The following is a 22,221-nucleotide window of genomic DNA, read 5'->3' as shown; positions in this document are numbered from 1 at the left end:
TTTTGGTCACATCTGATTTTTATATTTATGAAAAACATATCCTTGTCATTTGTATGGATTTATAAACTATAATTGATAATAAAGGAAACAACAGTATAATTTATGGTAAAATGGCCTTCATTGGATTCAAAAATTGAATGTGACGTTAAATGAAGCATCACATGTCATTTCAGAAGTCTTGAATATGGCTAATAAGTCAAATGGGCAACATTTATGTGGCATTTTACATTTATGGTGAATGGACCAATATCAGTGTGTTTGTGGGGTCTTAAAAGTACTAAAATATCTTACATTTCAAAAACAAGACCTTAAAGTCTTAAATTGACTGAAATATTGTGTTGTAGGTCTTAAACCATTTTAACCATGTTTTAATTTTCCTATTTCAAGCAAAACACCTATCCAATCATCAACAATCCATCTCAATAAAACATTTAACTTACGGTTTAATTATCTTTACATTAATATTAACATTTGTTAAGATATTTTCATAGCCACCTGGTGAGGACATTGACCTTTACAGACTGTTGAGAGATTTATTTGTTTTGAAGCCTTGTTAGTAAAAAAAATATGTTTTGGAGAAAAAGTGTATGTATACTGCACTAATACTATTAGTAGTTTGTATTTACGTTGTTTAAAATACATGGCTAAGTAATAATTAAATTACATATATTTTTTGATGGGGCAAGTAAAAAATCTTTTCCACTGGTACAACAGACAATTAAAAAAAGTCCTCAGCATTTAGCACTGTATAAGTCTGAAATTTCATTCATAATAGTTTTAAAATGTCTTTCAAGTCTTAAATTTGACTTGCTGAAACCCTGAGTATGTAGTGTGTATATATAAGTAATAATGTGTGAAATCCGGCATTCTATAGAATGCTTAAAATTGATCGTCAAAGTATGAAATGGTTGCTACTTTGTGTCTAGGCATATAAAATGCTGAGTTGCCGTGTGGCATATTTAACTGGCCTACCCCCACCATTTTTCCCGCCACTGATGTTGGCGTTTGTGCTTGGGTCGTTGTTCGAAGATGGCAGTCGGTGTACACAAGTGTTAAACATTATTGTAAGATAAGCGTATTGCAGGTACGAGGTTACACTATCCATACCCATCAACCCTCCTGTATTTCCTTCGATTCTCACATATTTTACAATTCTATCCCACGATCATCCTGCAAAGTTGTTCCATATTTGCCAACACTCTCTCTGTTTTTCCTGGGAGTCTCCCATTTTGTCATTTCACCCCCAACACCGGTCCTCAACTTTTTGGTACAGTCTGTAAAACCCCTGGGTCGCCGACTTTGGTATAGTATACGATCGCAGCAGCCCGAAATCCAGTGCATAGTTATTTTTCCAGTTCTCAGCTGTGTTATTCAGACACTTCATCCCCAACACCAAGCATTTCATTTTCATTTTTTTAGGCATAAAAGCACCTTGAAATAAATATAAAAACGGTGGGATTCCCTTCCTTTCCTTTACAGGCGCTATTGCCCCTTCTAAGCATTCCTCAAAACAGTCAGTTCATGTAGCGGTGCATGACTGTCAGACACGCTCCATATTTTCCAAACGGATACTGTGTATGCGATTTGAAGTGTAGTGAAAGTGAACACTCTGGGTTTTGTGTGCATGTTTCAACAGACATATACACAATAATAATAATACTATCTAAAGTCTTAATCTTGGTGAGTTTTCTTTTAAACGCAACAAATTTTGTTTTAAATGAGCATGAAAAGTTAGAAAAGCAATCAAATGCTTTCATTATGGATCTGTGCGGAGTGCTATCTCTTACTTTTACATCCCAGTGTTGACAGGTATGTCCTCTACCATATCACAGACAATATTGCCATAATTCTTCTCACAACATCTGTACAATTTAACATGTCATTCTAGTCTTCCCTGCTGCAACACGTAGCTCATTCCAGTTGTATTCTACTTGTTTTCACTGGTAACTACATCATGCCCTTTTTATTTAGCAATTCTTCACTAATTCATGAAATATGAATGTGCAAGACCAAAGTGACCAAAGTTTATTTCATATTCATTGCACTTTGAACTATGTGATCAATAACAGATTTTGTTGTAGTCTTTTGACACTTTGCCTAAATAATACATTCTATACAATGTCTAGGAATTGTAGCAACATGCAACATCTTTTTATTTAACACTTTATCAGGCATTCTATTGAAATATTACACATTGCCAGTAACTAAATTTCGGTACAAAATAATTGTTGATGTTTGTGAGAAGTTTTTAAGAAATACATTGAAGAGTATATGTGTGTTTTGTTTAATGCAGTTTAAAAGGTTAATTATTCCTGTGATGACAAACCTGAATTAGTTTTAACAGTCGTCATTGTCACAGATTTTCACAATTTATTATCCTCTTTATTAAAACTGTAGCCTGAAGTGCAGAAGAGCACAAGCCGTTTCTGGCAGGTAGTATAAATTCAGCATAACTGTAGAAAGATATGTGTTTTCAATACAAAAAGTCAGTAAATAGTGTTTGTTTAATAGGACGAAAGAATACCCAACATGTCATTCACATCTGCTGTGGTGCTGGAACCTCTCCTGTGGATGCTGCTACTAATATTTGCTCTCCTGTTAGTCTTATTACTGCTGGTCTTGTTCCTCGATGTAGTATTCAGGGATTGTGTCTGTAAATGTCAAAAATAATGCATATTAGGATAAACATGTGAATGAATAAGAACTGCATCTGTAATAATGGATGCAGCGTTGTCAACAAAACCAAATATGACTATTTAAAAATATCTACTAATTGTATTTCTTCATTATATACCACCACTTATTTCTGTTCTGAAGTAACTGTACTTCAATTCTGACTACTTAGCATTTTTATACACTACACTACCTGACAAAAGTCATCACTTATCCAAGTTTAACAACAACAAATAATACCTTGACTTTTAGTTGATCATTTGGTATCAGAAGTGGCTTATATGAAAGGCAAAAGCCTCTAGATTAGTCATTTTACCAAAATTATGATCATGCCTTGATTTTTAATTATTTAATTAGGACAGTAAGGTCTGACTTTGCTTAGGCAAAAGTTCTGTCAGTTAACAGAAATAATGTCCAGTATAGAAAATAAAGTCATGGTGCAGTGGAAAAAGAATGAATATTTTGTATGAGTCCCATGAGCTTGGAGGACTGCATCCATACATCTCTGCAATGACTCAAATAACTTATTAATAAAGTCATCTGGAATGGCAAAGAATGGTTCTTGATGGACTCCCAGAGTTCATCAATATTCTTTGGATTCATCTTCAGTGCCTCCTCCTTCATCTTACCCCAGGCATGCTCAATAATGTTTTTGTCTGGTGACTGGAATGGCCAAATCCGGAGCACCTTGACCTTTGCTTTCAGGAACTTTGATGTGGAGGCTCAAGTATGAGAAGGAGCGCTATCCTGCTGAAGAACTTGCCCTCTTCTGTGGTTTGTAATGTAATGCAGCACAATTGTCTTTATCTCAGGCTGTTGATGTTGTCATCCACTCTGAAGATTTCTCATATAACTGAATGTAACCCCAAACTATGACTTTCCCTTCACCAAACTTGACTGATTTCTGTGAAAATCTTGAGTCCATGCGGGTTCCAATAGGTCTTCTGCAGTATTTATGATGATTGGAATGCAGTTCAACAGATAATAATCAGAAAAATCAACCTTCTGCCACTTTTCCAAATGATCAACTAGAAGTCAAGTTATTATTTGTAGCTCTTACAGCTGGGATCGATGACAAGACTTTAGTCAGGAAGTGTGGTAGTTATTTTTAGGTACCCAGTTATTAAACATACATAATAGCATTTATTCATCATAAGTACTTTACAAGATACTGGTACCTATTGATTAGCTAACGGGAAATACTTGTTATGTTACTGAAATGTTACTACTTTATTTATGAATAAACTCAACAGTGGCCTCAAAACAGCAAATGAGTAAAAGCAGATGTAACTACTATTGGAACTTGCTCCCTATGCCCACAATTTCACAATTCCCTATTTTAGTCAACTAATAGTCTACTTGAATGAGTAAACTCAAGTTAGGTCTGCACAATATAGACTCCATTTCTTTATTGATATCACAAAGTGCAAATATGCAAGTCACGGAATTACAGAATCTGAAATTTGTAATTCTAATTAACCAGGAAACTGAACGCAAGCAACGTTTAACCCCATTACTGCGAAAACGTTAATTTAGTAAGAATTCAAGCTATTTTTAACCATTTGGGAACAATAAATGATACATTTTGTAGTTTTAACAAAAGATTAATTGAATTTTTTAGTACAATAAAGTCTATACACTATTATTTTACATCTCAATAAATTGTTGAATACATTGTTTTTGCTGGTTGGTTAAAAACAAAACAAAATGTTTGATTACTTTGTGTCATCTAAATTTGGATTTCTGTCATGTATACAAATGTTAATTTAAGAAACTTTAATGAAATGAAGGAAATGTAGCCCCTTTTTTCTCCGTCAATCAGAGTCAATTGCTTCCAGTAATGGACCCAGTTTCCAGCAAAGGGGAAGGGTTTTCATTTCCCTAATATTTTTTAATATATTTTTTGTTCTCAGATGTGGGCTTATTGACCTTTCGCTCGTTTAATATGATTTGGTAGGCTACTCACTAACTTGCAGTGGTTTTGGGATGGCCAGGTAGGCTGTGCATTCCAGACGTATTGTCCATTAAGCAACAATTTGGTTTTTATTTTGTTTAAATTTTTTTGTATTTTTCCTGTAACAACATTTTCAAAAGAGTGCAATTAGACTAATAGAGACTTAGGCCCAATCCCAATTCTACCCCTTAGCCCTTCCCCTTACCCCAACCCCTCATTTTGCGCTTTCACGAGAAGGGGTAGAGGTTTCCCAATTCTCATTCGTTTAAAGGCATAGGGCTAAGTTGAAAGGCTACCCCTTGAAACTGAAATTTTCCAGGACTACACTGAAAACCAAAGGGTATTAAAAGTTCTTAGATAACACCATCTACAATGGCAGCATGGCTGCACACAGATGGAAAGAGATAAACTAATTAGTGTTTTTTTTTTTTTTTTTTTTTGTAATTATTACAAATTTTTACAACAAACAAGCACATGTTTTAATACATTCATAACCATGTTCGTGTTTTACAGTTATGCTAAAACCGCTAAATTTCGCTATCTACAATAATAACTCCTATATAGCAGTCCCATAACATGCTGTCACTCGATGACACTCACATACCCTGTCAGAAAAGTCTAGTGACTGGAAATGACATTTTAACAGTGTCTGCTGTAATGTTAATGTAGTTTTTTGTGTGTTTACATAGATAATTATGGCCCTGGTGTAAATGCACAGTATAGTTATGATCTTATTGCCACATTATATCTTTATGATATCATAATATATGCCTTCAGTGATTTCCTGTAGATAACTATTAAAAAAAATTAACAACTTGAATAACTACAGCAGCACGATCATTGATCTCATGTGAAGTAAGAGATTGTGAAGACATATGATAGCATGTGCAGGTGTTGTAGGGCTGTACCATTTATTAGGGTTCAATTTTGAAGCCCTACCACCGTTCACAATCTGTTTCAAGGGGTAGGGGTACAAACATAGAAATGGGATTGGGCCTAACTTTTTAAATACATTTGCAGCCAATCAGCAGTAAGGGGCGTGTCTAGTAACAATAGTCCAGATATCAAAATGAAACTTACTGAGTTATGGGCATGTTTGTTCTATTGTGTTCAAATATAAACACTGTTTGACAAAATTCGCTTAGTGCACTTTTGAATTAACTTATAAATGGTAAAATGCTTGCCATATGGTATTACAATAACTTTCTAGTATGCCCTAACCATGGCCACCGCTAAGCAGGAGGAAGTTAGAACAGTTCTATGGGCCCATGTGCTTTGGGGGCCCAGGAGATCTGCTTTATTAGTATTAATCATATTAACTCAACCTCAAATATTCATTCATAAAGTTCAAAATTACTAGCCTCGACCCTGGGTGCAATCGTAATTGCAATAAGCATTGCTCTCACCATTACAGCGGTATCTCAGGTTGGACCAGATTATGTTTTCCTGTGAGAAGCAGAAGACCCCGAGTCGACCTCCTCTCATGCTGGTGTCAATAACCACTCCAGAATCTGCTACCAGGTCAGTGCCTTCATAGAACTGCACCCTGTTAACAAACAAAGATGACTAAATATATATTATACTTTAGTGAACTACCCCTTTCATTCAAATCCAGTAAAGTCAGACATCTCCATCTAACCTGATATATCCCACTTGGGGTCTGTGCTTCAGATTCCAGCGGTAGGAGACCTTGTCCTTCCAGCCTACATTACGAGGGTCCTTCCACAGCAGACGCACCTGCTCCTTTGTATCTCCTGTGTGCCACAACGAGTTCCTCAGGAACTCCCCAGGCCCCGTGTTAGACTTTACAGCCTAGAAAAGTACAATATATTCACCCGTGCCTGCTTTTGTTTGAATGATCAATCCTTATTTTGACATGATTGAAGAGCAAAATAACAGCTGTAATATTGGTTTAAGCAAAACAGTGCAGGTGAATAGCCGTATTCTAAAATGAATTAAATTCATTTATTTCCTCAAAGTTCTACTCTCAATACCCCGTAATGACAATGTGAAAAAAGAGCTTTTTTTTAAATCGTTGCAAATTTATAAAAAAATAAAACCCTGAAAAATCACATGTAAGTATCCACAGCCTTTACTCAATGCTTTGTTGATGCACCTTTGGCAGCGATTACAGTCTCAAGTCTTTTTGAATATGATGCCACAAGCTTGGCACACGTCTTTGAGATTTTTTGCACATTCCTCTTTGCAGTACCGCTCAAGCAAAATCAGGTTGGATGGGAAGCAACTGTGTACAGCCACTTTCTGATCTCATATTTGATTTGCTTTGGGTCTGGGCTCTGGCTGGGCCACTCAAGGACATTCTTCAAGTTGTTGTGAAGCCACTCCATTTATATTTTGGCAGTGTGCTTTGGGTCATTGTCTTGCTGGAAGATGGCACGTCGCCCCAGTCTAAGGTCAAGAGCACTCTGAAGGATATATACAGGAACCTTATCAAGTCCATCCTGGACTTCATTCAGGATGTTTCTGTACATTGCTGCCTTCATCTATCCTGACTAGTCTTCCAGTTCCTGCTGCTGAAAAAACATCCCCACAGCATGAGCTGTGTGTATATATATATATATATATATATATATATATATATATATAAAAAAAAAAATATATATATATATATATATATATATATATATATATATATATATATTTTTTTTTTTTTTTTTTTTTTTTTTTTACAGTATATACTAGAAATGCAAACATTGTCATAATTTTGGCCATATTTTCTGAACTATGGAGTGATGAAAAGAGATTCACCAAAAAACTGTGTAGAAATCCTTATCTAAAAAATGTCAAAATGTACTATGTATTTATTTATTTTGACATTTTTGAGTTAAGAGTTTTTAGACAGGATTTTGGGAATCTTTTTTTATCACTCCATAATTCAGAAAATATGGCCAAAATTATGACTTCAAAATTAAACGTGACACACAAAAATGACACAATAATGTGTCAATCAGTTGGATATAACTATGTAATAATTATAGTTATTTGACCACACTTCGTTATTTAGAACTGAATTTATAAATAGTTTAGAAATAAATTTTTGTGCTAAACAAACGAAATTAATTATGAAGGCTGATGGATGTCTGTGCGTACAACACTGTTTCCTTATCCACGAAGGAGAGAAAGAGAAATAAGTAAAGGCTGATTGGAGCAGGCTCAGTCTTCATCCTTGCTGCAAATGGTCTGTTTAGATTTCTCACCAGTGAAGCATTCAGTTTTTCCACTTACAAGTCTGCCATGTAAATAGCAAACTGAATCTTAAAGGCAATGGGAGATGAGACTCTGATTGGTTTATTCTCAAAACACACCCATAACTCGTTATGAGAATAAGCTCAACCCTGTTAGACTATGCGCCAGGCCACAAAGGTTATTTTGCCACCCTTAAAATACCAAGCGGATTCTGACATGCCCTAAATGCTAAATGCTAGACTTTGCACATAGATATTTAAAAATAGAGCCCTTAGAGTCAAACAGATTTACACAGGGGAATTTTGGAATCTCTTTTCATAACTTCATTATTGAAAACATAAAAAATTGAAAAGCGCAGATGCAAAAACTTGAAGTGCCATCTGGACTTTTCTTTTAGAATGAGCATTTTCTTTGTTTTTGGTCAGTTGTTTCAGTTTAAAGGCCATGGGAAAAACAGATTGTTTGCCATTAAAGTGAAACTACAGAACACAGCAAAATGCTCATTTTAGTAAAATGCTCATTTTAAATGAAATTTTCAGACGGCACTAAGAGATTTTTGCATCTAAACTTGTTGTAGAATAAAATTTTGTGGATAAACTAAACAGTTTCATGAAAGTGTTGCTAAAGTGGAGATTTAGGGCTCAGAGCAAAAAATAAAATAAAATAAAATATGTATTATTATTGAAATCTACAGATGCCAACTAATAAAGTGTGACATAAAAAACACTTAAAAGTTTACTTTGCATGTTTTCTGTACCTTAAACTGAAATGGCCAAAAGGCCCAAAATCTTAAAACAGACAATTGCTTGAATGAAAAAAGCTGTGTTTTTGCCTTCAGCGTCTTAAGTATTTTTGCATGCTTCAGATTTTGGCCAAAGTCATAATTCTAGGTCTACTGTGGGCTCAGCGGAGCAGCTGTAATGATAAAAGCACACATGGAGCATTCAGACAGTAATAGAGATGAACAATACAGGAACCTTAAGCTGAATGCCAGGCTCTGCCACAGCTCTGAAGGGCACTGCCTGCCAGTACGTCTGCTCCGTCTGCTTCCACATCACCACATAGAAGCTGGAGGAGTCCTGATAGCTGAAGATGAAGCCTGCATAGTCATCATCCGTCACTGTGTTTACGTGAAAGGTGCCCTCAAAGTCCACGCCATTGAATGCAGTGTATCCTGTTTGGAGTGATAAGATTCCATCACTCATCCCAACAACAACACTTTCATTCTCATGTGAAACAGTGACTTCATAGTGCAAGTTAAGGATAGGTATGTGTGTGTGTGAGAGAGAAATCATTTTAGACTTTCTCATCTACAAAGCATCATTTCTGCCAACTGGAGTTTAACTCTGTAAAACATTGTAAAAATCTTTAGAATTTATATTGTAACTGCATCGAATTAAAGTATCTGCATGTGTTTCAAAGCCTTGTCAAGTTAAATGAGAGACACAAAGAACAAAAAGATGGCAAATTGAATGAGTTTTAAACTAAGCTTTGTTTTATGTCAATGTCAAGTAGAAATGAGGTTGTCAAAAGCAACACACAAGTTCACATACTGTTAAATCTTAAAAACAGACTATATGCCTTCAGTGGTTTAAACAGAAAATGATCATGCTTACAAGAATACTTTTGTGCGGATCTAAAATGAAAATAATAACTTTAATCAACAGTTTAGTGATGGATCAGGCTTGAACACTGATCGTGCAACCCACTGCGCCACTATGACGCCTTCTTCTCTTCAGTGTCAGGTTGGTGTTCCTGTGCAGTGCTCTGCCGTGTTTCTGACATATTACCTCAGATACTCCTGTGCTTTGTTTCAAATAAAGGATGTCTCGTGTGGGTCACTGATGGGGTATACATCACTGCACAGTGCTCATGAATGCTGCTTAGATTCTCATAACTTGATAATATTCAGACTATACAACTGAAGACACACAAACTGTTTTGAGGAAGTTTTTTTAGTGCCTTTCTGAACTTTTAATAAGTCTGGAACCTTGTTGTCTATGGAGGATGAGGGAGCTCTCAACTTTCACCTAAAATATCTTAATTAGTGTTCCAAAGATGAATAATTGAAACAACTAAGCCCTGAACTAACCCTCTGAAGGGCACCTATGAAGAAAATTAACTTTTAAGCTGTTTAGACAAAACTGTGTGTAGTTATAGTGTGTCCACTGACATATTGGAGTGATAAAAACCCAACAAGTCTCTTTTTTAAAATTTCCTGACGTTAAAATAAGACCCAACTCCCAGTGACTTTGAGGCTCAACATGACGTAGGAGTGCAGTTTTCCCCTCCCACCGAATTAATTGACAGGCACCATGTTTCTATGAAAACATGTCTACACATGTCCACAGATTTTTTTTTTTTTTTTGCAAATAAACTGGGATTAAAATGTACTGCTCTAACTCTCTGTGATTTTATAAATTTTTCAAGTTTAAAACATTTTCAAGACAGTGCATGTTTGTAAAAAAGACAGTAAAATCACTAATTCTTAACCGCTATAATCACCACGGCCACATGGTGTTAGTAAATGCTAATGTGTGTGTGTGTTTGTGTGTGTTCTGCAAATGGCATTTTGTGTGACTCATCATTTCATAAAGGCTTAAATAAATTAGACCACAAATACATCAAATAAAATTGGTATTTTTAAATAATAAGCTGTATTTCAGCTTCATCCGAGTCTGTCTCTGTCACTGACTGCTGTTTATCTGATGTAACACATGAGTAGGAACGGTGGGCGGGGAGAGGCATTTTTATTTAAAGCCACAGGCTACAAAAACAGCTACAGTATACTCAGACACTACAATGTGCAGATTCTGGAGGCTATAATAAATTATATGATAGATATTTTTAGCTGAAACTTTATATTCTGGAGACACCAAAAACTTACATCCTGTAAAAGGGGTAAAATTGGTGCTCTTTAAGAAAACTTATTCATAAATCAGTTTATTTTCAGCAGTGGCATGAAAATGTATTAACTGGCAGATCTAACTCTGAGAATTTGATTTATTATGTTGATTACCATGTTAAAAAAAAATTATTAAAAAGTAAAGTATTGCTACATGTCAGTGGGAAGCTTAAAGTTCTTACACTGTAATTATCCACTCAAGATGTGCTTAAATCACCAGTGTGCTGGGTGTTTTTTGAAGTGTCTGTTCTGAGAGTTTTTGGGAGACTTGCATTATATCATAGACACTGATTATTTTGTCAAACATATTTGTTTTTGTTCTGCAAAAATGAAGTCATGACCAGTATAAATTTCCAAGGCTGGATTTGCTCCTTTGACTATGGAAATACTCAAGATTATTCTTGTATTTTAACTGGATTTGGGGAAAAATAAGCATACTCACCAACAGCTAGTCCTGGGTCACTGTTCATGGTTTGCACAATCTCCATCCCCTGATTAAGTACAACCCAGTTAGGGTCGATCTGAGCCTCTCCCTCTGGATCCAGAACCACAGTCTGATAGGCTCTGAAGTCAGTCAGTGTGATCTCTGCGTTCTCAGGACAGGTGTCGATCCTGTCGATCACATGGTCTTTGTCAAAGTCTCCAGTGCAGACATCGCCTACTCCATCATCTGTCAAACACAAAGAGCAAAATCACTTGATTTCTCTTTTTATCAGATCTGATTCCAGTATCAAATTTTGAAGCCAAATGTAATACAATGGTCTCAAAAATGACGTAAGTTGTACTTAAAGCATTTAGCATTTTATTTAATTACAGCAGAGATCAAAATTGGAGAATAATTTGCAAACATTTTCTGAAAAAAAAAAAATCATCATTCACTCATCACTAGGGTCTTGATCTGCACTGGAGTTTCTTAGCCAGAAGATTGGGCAATAGATGCAGGGAAAGAAATGATAAACTGGTAAACATTCGCTTCCACTCATATATCAATAAACTTCAATACACACTGTTGAGTGGAATATTTACTAGCTTAATAACATTTCCCATCACACCCAAGTGAGTTTAATATGCTTTTACTTCTAAATTGACCTTTGGACCAGTTCTTTGTCCACACAACATTTGCTTTTCGGGAATGTTTTGTTTGGCCTTTTGTGGACGACCAGGCTTTTTGGGGGACTTCGATGTGTTAGTGATATTGTAAAGATTTGACATTCTAGAAATATATATTTAAAAAGTCCTCCGTTTGGCTTTAAATATACAAAATATTGTTTATAATTAATATTAACAGGAAAAAAAGTCTACAAATAGACTACATGAGCAATAATGTGTGCTTCTTTTTTTATAGCTTATAGCTTATTCTGTTATACCAGGGGTCACCAATCTCAGTCCTGGAGGGCCGGTGTCCCTGCAGGGTTTAGCTCCAACTTGCCTCAACACACCTGCCTGGGTGTTTCTAGTATACCTAGTAAGAGCTTGATTAGCTTGTTCAGGTGTGTTTGATTAGAGTTGGAGCTAAAACTGTGTTATACAGTATAGCATGAATACGGCATTAAAATTCAGCAGCAGCAAAAGTAATCATATTTTGGACCAATATCTGGGTAGTTTTCCCCATTTTGAAGACATTTAGGGTTTATCAGGGTGTTCATAGCCTGCTGTTAATGGTAATCTTGGGGAATGAGTCTAAGCAATTGGCAGATTATGAACTATGTAGCCTGAAGTAGGTATGGCTGCCATTTCGTCTTTAAAACGAACAACATGGGGCGGTATGACACCGTTCATTTTCTCGGTTACCAGCTTACGACTCTTCCGTTGTTACCTGATTGTCTGGTAGCTCGACATATACATCTGCTTTTTAAAATCCTATTGGTTGGGTTTAGGGAGAGAGGAGGGTGGGGGGATCGGTTGACTGGTCAGTCAATCGACAGCAGCCTCGGATGAATTTATGTGACAACAGCAGGCACACATGGTGTTTTTGGCAAATTTGAGATCTGAAAGAAGATACACAGCGGTCTCTGGCGGATTTTCTAAAACTAAAACTGCAAAATAACTATAGTAATAGCTCCCGGGATGAATTTTTCTCTCTCCAGAAATGTACAGTATATAGAGGTACATAATCAGCATGAGCCTGGGTTGGTTATAACATATGTTCATTTCTGTCAAAACATACATAACATGCAATACTTTGATAAACTGCTTTTAAAATTATTTCAAATATAAATAAGCAGTGACCTCCAATTTAGGAAATTGAAGACTGTTCTCTAATATTGATCTCAGATTTAGACCAGTAAAACTTAGTGTAGCCTACTGTTTTCATCCTTCTGGTCTGGGTTTGGCACCAGCCTACAGTTGTCATTATCATCCAAAATGCCGTCATTGTCATCATCATCATCACATTCGTCTCCGAGCCCGTCCTTATCAGTGTCCAATTGCTCACTGTTAATGACGTTTGGACAGTTGTCTTTGGTGTTTTGATGACCGTCTCCATCACTGGAACAAAAGATCTTAGTTGTAAACTTATTTTTATACTGAATATAAAGAAAAAAGTAAATAAGACTCTACCTGTCAATATTTGTGTCACAAGTGTCTCCTACAAGATCATTGTCTATATCAGACTGATCAGAAAAAAAATAGACAAGTTACAATATAAAACATATACACATAAAATACAGCATACACAACTTTGTAATAATAATAATAATAATAATAATAATAATAATAATAATAATAATACACATTAATTTGCATTCACATTTATCATTGCTTTTTGCAAATTTCATGCCATCATAATAATGGGAATTCTTATGATCAGTAGTTTTGGACTCATAGATCACAGATGTAAACACTAAAAACAGAACCACCCTGATCCAGTTACTATGACCATTTATGTGAAGCTGCTTTGAAACAATCTACATTGTAAAAGTGCTATACAAATAAAGCTGAATTGAATTGAATGTACATCCCCTTTCAGAAATTAATCAAGTTTATCCTATCTTATTCCTTATAATTGTCTAAATGCTTTTATTCATTTTCTCTACTTCCCCTAGTTTAGTAATGTCAAACTAAATGAAAACGAGGATGTTGCCTTTTTAATTAACTATAATAAATCTGGTAGGTATACAGTTCATTCACAGATTAAGGGTTGATCAATTTCCTATAAATCTTCTAGATCCTAAATCTTAAAAGTGCCATAGAATGACAATCTGGATATACCTAACCATATAACCAAATAATAAGAGCACATGGAAATGGAGAAAAATCAATATGAGCAAAACAGATATTATCGTCCAGGAAGAATAATTAAAATGAACACCATTTATTAATGTATCCTTTAATAAGTGCAGTATGTTCTGAAATTAGCTGTGTATGTTTTTAATGAGGCAACAAACACATGTAGACTGCTGAATAGAAGGGTTTAATACATGTTTATGCATTGAGTCTTATCACTTTTATATTTGTCTTAAATAAAAGGACACCAGTTTATATGGAGCTTTGTATTAATTTCTGGCTGTGTATTTATATCAATTAAAGCTTTAACATGCATCACTAAATACATCTCTTTCTGTTCTTTTTGTCAAATAAATTTAGCCTACTGTATGAAATGTCTGTGATTTCAACAGTAAAACTGTAAAAATGCTACAGTAAATTTCTGTAACCTGGTTAACAGTAAGTTTTCTTTAATATATACAATTAATAACTTCAAATTTACCTTACCATAATTCCTTGCATGGCACTTTTTATGCGTTTTTTGTTGTTGAAATTACTATGTTTTTTTTTTTCCCTCATGATTTGTGTACATTAGAGTTTTCATTTTTATCTAATGTTGAAAAATAATGTCTCCTATTACTTTATTTTTATGTGTGTTACCATGATGGTGTTTAATTGTTGTGTGAATGACACTGAGCACCTTTTATGTTAGTACATTGGTGTATTACTATAAATTAATGTAATATAGTAATTGACCTTTTAAAGTCAGAAATGCCTATTGGTCACACTTTATTTTGATGGTCCGTTTGTTGAATTTAAGTTACAGTAGATGCCAACTAATTCTCATTAGATTAGGGTTAGGGTTAGGGTTGGGGTTGGTGTTAGTGTAAGTTGACATGTACTTGCAAAGTTTTTTGAAGTTCTTTGTCGGTTAAATGTGTTGAAGGAGCATATCAACAGTTATTAAGCAGGCAGTCTTCTAATACTCAAATGGTCAATTACAAAAAAAAGTGTTACCGTCTTTTTATGTTCCTACCAAATTTTAATGAAAAAATTATGGCAACCACAGCTGCCATTTTTTTATTGTAAATTTTATGGATTATTTCGTCCAAACTACAAAAGAGCAAACTAGGTTACCCTAGTCGCATAAAGATATCTCATTAAATTACTTCAAGCCAAATTAAACCTCTGTACAACTTTGTTTAAAAAGATTGTTAACAAGGAACCTACTCTACTAAGTTATTAATATATTTTTGACAATTCAAGTGTGATTATTTGCATGTTTGTATTGCAGTGTAATCCACATGATCTTCAGAGCGTCAGAGCAAAGATCAAAAATATTCCCAACTGTTGTTTGTAAAAAAAATATGGTCAAAAGTGAGCTTTTCATTCTAGCTGTAATTCCTATGGTTATAAATGAGAATATTTAATCTTTTATTGGGAATTTCAGAATTTATCTAGGTCTCATATCTGTTATTTATATACCAGAGAACAATTTAACATCATTTAATTGAATTAATGCACTCTGTGGTACCTTTAGAACATATATTTGGTGTATTTTTATTTTTACTTATTTTATATTAATTTTATAAGCAAAGTAATCTGAAATCTAAAAGCGCAGGTACTCTGGTTTCCCCCATAATCCAAGGACATGTCATATACACTCACTAGCCACTTTATTGGGTACATCTTATTAGCACTGGGTTGGACCCTATTTGGCTTCAGAACCGCCTTAATCCTTCGTGGCATAGATTCAACAAGATACTGGAAATATTCCTCAGAGATTTTAGTCCATATTGGCATTATAGCATCACGCAGTTGATTTGTCGGCTGCACATCCATGATGAAGATGCTCTATTGGATTGAGACCTCGTGACTGTGGAGGCCATTTGATTTGCGCTTTATCACATGACACGTTATTCTGCTGGAAGTAGCCATCAGAAGATGGGTACACTGTGGTCATGAAGGTATGAACATGGTTAGCAACAACACTTAGGTATGCTGTGGCATTGACATGATGCTCAGTTGGTACTAAATATAGGCCCAAAGTGTGGCAAGAAAACTAGAGATGCTCTTCTGCATACCTCGGTTGTAATGAGTGTTTTTTTGACGCACTGTTGCCTTTATATCAGCTCGTACAGCCAGGCCATTCTTCTTTGACCTCTGGCATCAACAAGGCATTTGGACCCACAGAACTGCCACTCACTGGATTTTCTCTTTTTTTTTCAACAACTATGCCACATTAAAAGTCACTTAAATCACCTTTCTTCCCCATTCTGATGCCCGGTTTGATCTGCAGCTGATTGTCTTCAACATGTTCACATGCCTAAATCCACTGAATTGCTGCCACGTGATTGGCTGATTAGAAATTTTGTCAACGAGCAGTTGGACAGGTGTACCTTATAATATAGCCAGTGAGTGTAGGTTAATTTGATAAACTAAAGTGGCCTTAGTGTGCATATGGGAAGAGTGTGTACTCTCAGAGCTGAGTTGCAGCTAGAAGGGCATCCGCTGTGTAAAACATATGTCAGAGTAGTTGGCGGTTCATTCTGCTGTGATAACCCCTGATAAAGCCGGGAATAGAATAGAATAGAATAGAATAGAATAGTCACTTGGTTGGGGTTTGGCACATCAGGGCAGCTATCACAGGCATCGCCAACACCATCATGGTCTTTGTCCTTCTGGTCAGGGTTGGGAACTTTCTGACAGTTATCCAGGATATTCTTCAAACCTGTCAGATGTACAGAGAGAAAATACATCGATGCATTCAGCCAGGATATACAATGAAGCAGCTCTGGTGTTTCAAAGGAAAACATCATACAAATATATATAGAGGTATCCTGTCTAAAATGTCACTGAATGGAGCAAACTCCATTAGCAGAAAAGCGTTGCACTGTTTTAGACTTGCATACAGTGACATCTTTGTGTGCGGTTATGTCACAAGGTGGCAGTGTTTCAGAAAAAAAGACTTCTGTGGAATAGTTTCCACATGCCAGCAGCTTTTGGCTTGGAATCTCTGTGGAAATGTGGTCGCTCGAAGGAGCCATGACCAAGCTTTAAAGCATCTAATCAAGTGTCTGGATTTCTGCCTTGATGAGCAGACCCTAAATGTCAAACAACACCTGGACTCGATTTTACACATTTCAGACTGGAAGGAATAATTGTGCATTTAAAAGAAAATGATCAGTGTGGTGCGGTAAACGCGGCTAATATCTTTACAGGTCACTTCAGTTTTACATGACCCGCGCAAACTAAAGAGCGCTCTAATTTGAGCTTTTAAAACACAGTAGCTTCTGTTTTTCCTCATAAAAATGACCTAAGCTCTGGAAAATCCAGATAGAAAACAGGCCCTAAGGGCAAAAAGTATATTTAAAACACATCACCCCATTTCTATGAATAAAAATGTGTCTTTGGCCACTTAGCAGCCGGATGACACGTGAAATGTTACTGCAGCAAAGAAGAGGACATAAAGTTGACAAAATAAGACCTGAATTAAAGCACAGACTATAGAATACACAAGACATGTCACTTCTATGCTTTTGAATGGGGAAAAGTGTAGCAGTCAATATGGCGAATGAAGCCCCGCTTTTCAAGTACAGGAGCCAATCAGCGATCGCTATAGAATGACAATTTTCCGGGGGAGGGGCTCGAACCAGATGTGAGTTTCTGCAGATTTTGTGTGATAAGAACATTTACAAATGAAACTAAATAGACAGTTGTTGTTTAATTTTATTGGTAATTCATAATATGTAATGTAATAGTAAGCTTGGCAAGTAGTTTTGGAGAATTTGATGTTTCCCCATTCAAACAAAATGTCCGATCATACTGCCCAAGAGGCATTTCAAAGATGGCTGCCAAGTAAAATTACTTGCCTAAAAGGGACTTTGATTAAAGAGATCATTTTAATATTTTTTAAACTAAACTACTGTATGACATCATGCACTGACCCTCAAAGGAATAGTTCACCCAAAAATTAAAATGCACTCACTATTTACTCAACCCCGAACCTTAATGAGTTTTTTATTATGATGAACACAAAAGAAGTAGATATGATGGTGCGGTGGCTCAATGGTTAGCACTGTCGCTTCACAGCAAAAAGATTGCTGGTTCGAGTGCTGGCAGGGTCAGTTGGCATTTCTGTGTGAAGTTTGCTTGTTTTATCCGCGTTAGCATGGGTTTCCTTCCGGGGGCTCTGGTTTTCCCCACAGTCCAAACACATGCGCTATAGGTAAATTGATGAACTAAATTGGCCGTAGTGTATGAGTTTGTGTGTGAATGTGAGAATGTATGGGTGTTTCCCAGTACTGGGTTGCAGCTGGAAGGAAATCTGCTGCGTAAAACATATGCTGCATAAGCTTGCAGTTCATTCCGCTGTGGCGACCCGTGATAAATAAAGAAACTAAGCAAAAGGAAAATGAATGAATGAAAATAAGATATTTTGAAAAAACCTGAAAACCTGTAACCATTGGCAAAGAGAAAAATCAAATGCTATGAAAGTCAATGGTTACAGGTTACAGCACTTTTCAAAATATATTTGTGTTTAACTGGCAAAAAAAAGGTTTGAAAGGTGAGAAAATGATGTCAGAATGTTCATTTTTGGGTGAACAATCCCTTTAGGTTGTTCCAAACTTTTCTCAGATCTTAGAACAAACTCAGTTGAAGATATTTTGATAATTGTTAGAAACCTGATTAATAGAAGTCAATATATCATCAACTGTCTGGTTACTACTTTCTTGAATATTTATTCTTTTGTGTTCAACAGAAAAAAATAAACTTGATGGTGAGTTAATCTGAAATTACCGTCCCCGTCTATGTCATCATCACAGGCGTCTCCCAGTCCATCATTGTCTGTGTCACGTTGGTCCGGGTTCTTGATTTCTATGCAGTTATCACATGCGTCACCATGCAGATCTTTATCACTGTTTTTCTGGTCTATGTTAGGCGTCAGCCAGCAGTTGTCCTGTAGGAATATAGACAGTTATGTAAGCTTCTCATCTGAAGGAAAGATTTGTTTATAAGAAAGATTTGTTCCATCTGTGCCTGATCATTAAGTATGCCATCACTATCTGCATCCTCATCACACGCGTCTCCCTTCCCATCCCTGTCAGCGTCTTCTTGGCCAGAGTTGGGAACAAACATGCAGTTATCCTGAAAAATAAAAAGTGAGATAAGCTTGCAACGCTTTACAATATGGTTTCGTCTTAATACAATACCAGAAAATAACAGAATTTTGTTTCCTTGAATAATGTTTATTTCTACGTACACTCACTCTCTATGTGATATATTTATTTTAGCCGCGTCACACTGGACTTTTTGGCCCATAGACTTCTATTCACACGCACACGAATGTGTCAGACCCGAAACACAAGCTTGTGCGACAAGTTTCGCAGTTCGCTGCATTGCAAAGTTCAAGCTTGGTGAACTCTGACCTGCAAAATTGCATCACATGACTATGTGAGACCCATGAAAAATCAAAACATGACCTCTCTGGACAGAAATTTAAAACATGGACTAATCGCTCGCTTTTTCAATGTTTGTGTCAAATCATCTTGTTTAATCCCGCACCTTTTTTGCAGCACCATACAACAGAATTATGCACAAACTTGAGTGTGACCAGGGCATCACTGAGTGTTTTAGCAGCAAGAGTTAAAGGATCATTACTCTGATGATAGCACACGACCAAAATGTTTGTTTGCTTTTTTCTTTTCTCCAGTGATTCATTAAATATTGAGAGCAGATATCACTCAAAAAATTTTAGACAGTCACTCATTTAAACTACTTATTTAAAATGAGCTTAAACAACACAATTCTTGAGATTTCATAGGGGCAACTAATTTTATTAATGTTCAATCCACATAAATTTGTTAACATAATCAATTTGTGTTGGGACAACATGAATGAATTGTGTGGAACCCTACATTTTTTACAGTTTTCTTTGGACTTGTCATTTGAAGAAATTTGGTCACAGCACCGTGGAGAGCGGTGATTTACATTTCATTACAAACATTAACAATAAAATGGTATAACAATATAAAGTTTGTCAAAATGACTTGGATTTAATTAACATGAATGAATTAACACTATAAACTAATTAACACTAATAAACATTATTAATAATGCTCATTATACCATAATTAATAATTTATATAATTCTAAACAGTATTTAAGTGTCAAATAGATCTGTTTGATCAGTAGAGTATCCTGGTTATTAAAAGGATTTCTGATGGATACTGATAATGAAAACAAACAAAGATTTCAGCTATGCCAGCATATAAATTAGATTCTAAAATGCATGAAAATACTAAACTTTATTTCTTAATCATAACAATGAATATTTAATAACATTTTAAAATAATGGTGTTTTACTGAATTCTTTTCTTTTTTTATAATTATTTTGTAGGGGTTTTCACCTGTTTGACAGGACAGTGGAGATTAACAGACAGTAAATAAGTGGAGCAGAGAGAGGGGAAGTATCGGCAAAGGGCCTTGAGCCAGGAATCGAACTCAGGTCGCCGCAAGCACCTGGGTGCTATATGTTGACACACTAACCACTAGGCTATTGGCGCCGACAAGTCTGTTCTTTTTTGATCAAATAAAATGTAGCCTTAGTGAGAAAAAGAGCCTTTTAAAAATCCTGAAATCATTTTTATACAAAAACTGTCATTTTGTATATCTGTAAATTAACTTGAATTAACAAATGCTGTAGATTTCATTCTCACTTTGAACTATTTGCTTATTAACTTTAATATTGGTTTTTAATTTATTACTTATGAGGCATATGTATGTAATGACTTACTCAGCATGACAATATTGTACATCCCTTAATCCACAGGTGTCAAATCCAGTTCCTGGAGGGCCACAGCTCTGAACAGTTTAGTTCCAACCCTGCTTTACTTACCTGTAGGTTTCAAACAAGTCTGAAGGACTCAATTCATTTGATCTGATGTGTTTAATTAGGGTTGGAACTAAACTTTGAAGAGCTTCTGCCCTCCAGGAACCGCTGTACCTTAACCCAATACAATACCTTAAGCTCTAAAATACAATACTACCTTAATAACTATTAATAATGGAGTTTACTGCAGCAAAAGTTACTGATAATAGTGAACTACCCCAAACGAAAGTGTTCTTGTTGAATTGTATTACAAAGATTTAAAGATAAATTAAGTATCTCTGGTTTGATATCACAATTGAACAAAAATCATAATATAAAAACTGAAATAGCAGCTAACAGGAATCTTACCTTTCTACAGGTTGCATCTCTGCACTTAAGTATGTCATCTGGATAGGCGTCAATGTCTGTGTCCTTTCCACAAACGTAGCCATTCCCAGCCCAGCCAATTTTGCACTAATAACAACAGGATTATAAAACATGTTATGACATAAGGCATAAGAATCACCAAGACAAACTGTTTCATGACTTTCCTTCATGACCAGATGTCCCACATTTCTCAGGAAAGTCCCATATTTCAGCTCAACTTTGTGTTCAGAAAAGAAAGAAGTCATGTTTTGTCCTCATTTCAATTTTCTAAAATGTCTTTATTACTGAGTGCTAGTATTATGCTTCTGTCATGAGAAAATAGTCTATTCAATATCTGCCATTAATGTCATTGCAATGTGTGAGTGTTGTGACTGCACAAAACAATACATCAAAATTACAGTTGTTGTTGTTTTTTTAGTCATTGACTTTTCCAAGACTATAATCCCCAAAGCTTTTAGCATACAGAAACAAATTTGTATAGTTCAGAGGGTTAAAAATGTGAACTTTTTGAATGTGTGGTAGTTATAATTTTTTGATTGATTTTGGACCCTTTTTTGTCCTTTATGGACCTATGTGTAATTTTATGTAAATTCAGACACAAAGGTTAACTTGTTAGTCATGTGATGTTTCATTTAGTGTTTGAAAATTACTACCCCCACCAAGACAGCCACTATTTATTTAGAATTTAACAGCACATCATTGCAGTAGAAACAACTATTTTTACTAAAGGGCTGTAGAACAGATGATTCTGATTGGCTGTTGAACAATTATGGAATCATTTTGCAGGGATACAGCTCACACAGTTAAAGCAGTTCCAGGCAAAGTCTTGACCGAATCAAGCTTATTACAGTTTTGCATTATTGAATTAATTTTTATTTTATTCCTATTTTTTGTATTTGCTGTACATTACAGTTTTGCTTTAGTTTATTTTATTGATGTTTTGTTATTTTAAGTTTAGTTTTTATTTATGTGAAAACATTTTCATTTTAGTATAATAATTCTAGTTCAACAAAGTTAAAA

General features: G+C 35.4%; 1 protein-coding gene across 1 annotated transcript in view; it reads right to left on the bottom strand.

The window, feature by feature from the left end:
* Window positions 1–2,024: 2,024 nt before the first annotated feature.
* thbs4a (thrombospondin 4a) overlaps window positions 2,025–22,221 on the bottom strand; it is a gene marked incomplete at its 3' end in the record, with an annotated part of 33,060 nt that continues 12,863 nt past the window's right edge. The window contains 11 exon segments of the mRNA NM_001114424.2: window positions 2,025–2,651; window positions 6,034–6,173; window positions 6,267–6,439; window positions 8,812–9,008; window positions 11,182–11,409; window positions 13,045–13,226; window positions 13,299–13,351; window positions 16,556–16,674; window positions 18,744–18,903; window positions 18,984–19,091; window positions 21,184–21,288. Coding sequence (NP_001107896.2) covers window positions 2,608–2,651; window positions 6,034–6,173; window positions 6,267–6,439; window positions 8,812–9,008; window positions 11,182–11,409; window positions 13,045–13,226; window positions 13,299–13,351; window positions 16,556–16,674; window positions 18,744–18,903; window positions 18,984–19,091; window positions 21,184–21,288 — 1,509 coding nt within the window.

Source organism: Danio rerio, chromosome 5, assembly GCF_049306965.1.
Source record: "Danio rerio strain Tuebingen ecotype United States chromosome 5, GRCz12tu, whole genome shotgun sequence".
NCBI lineage: Eukaryota > Metazoa > Chordata > Actinopteri > Cypriniformes > Danionidae > Danio > Danio rerio.
The sequence above is the reverse complement of the archived record's forward strand: the minus strand, read 5'-3'. Positions and strand labels throughout refer to the sequence as shown.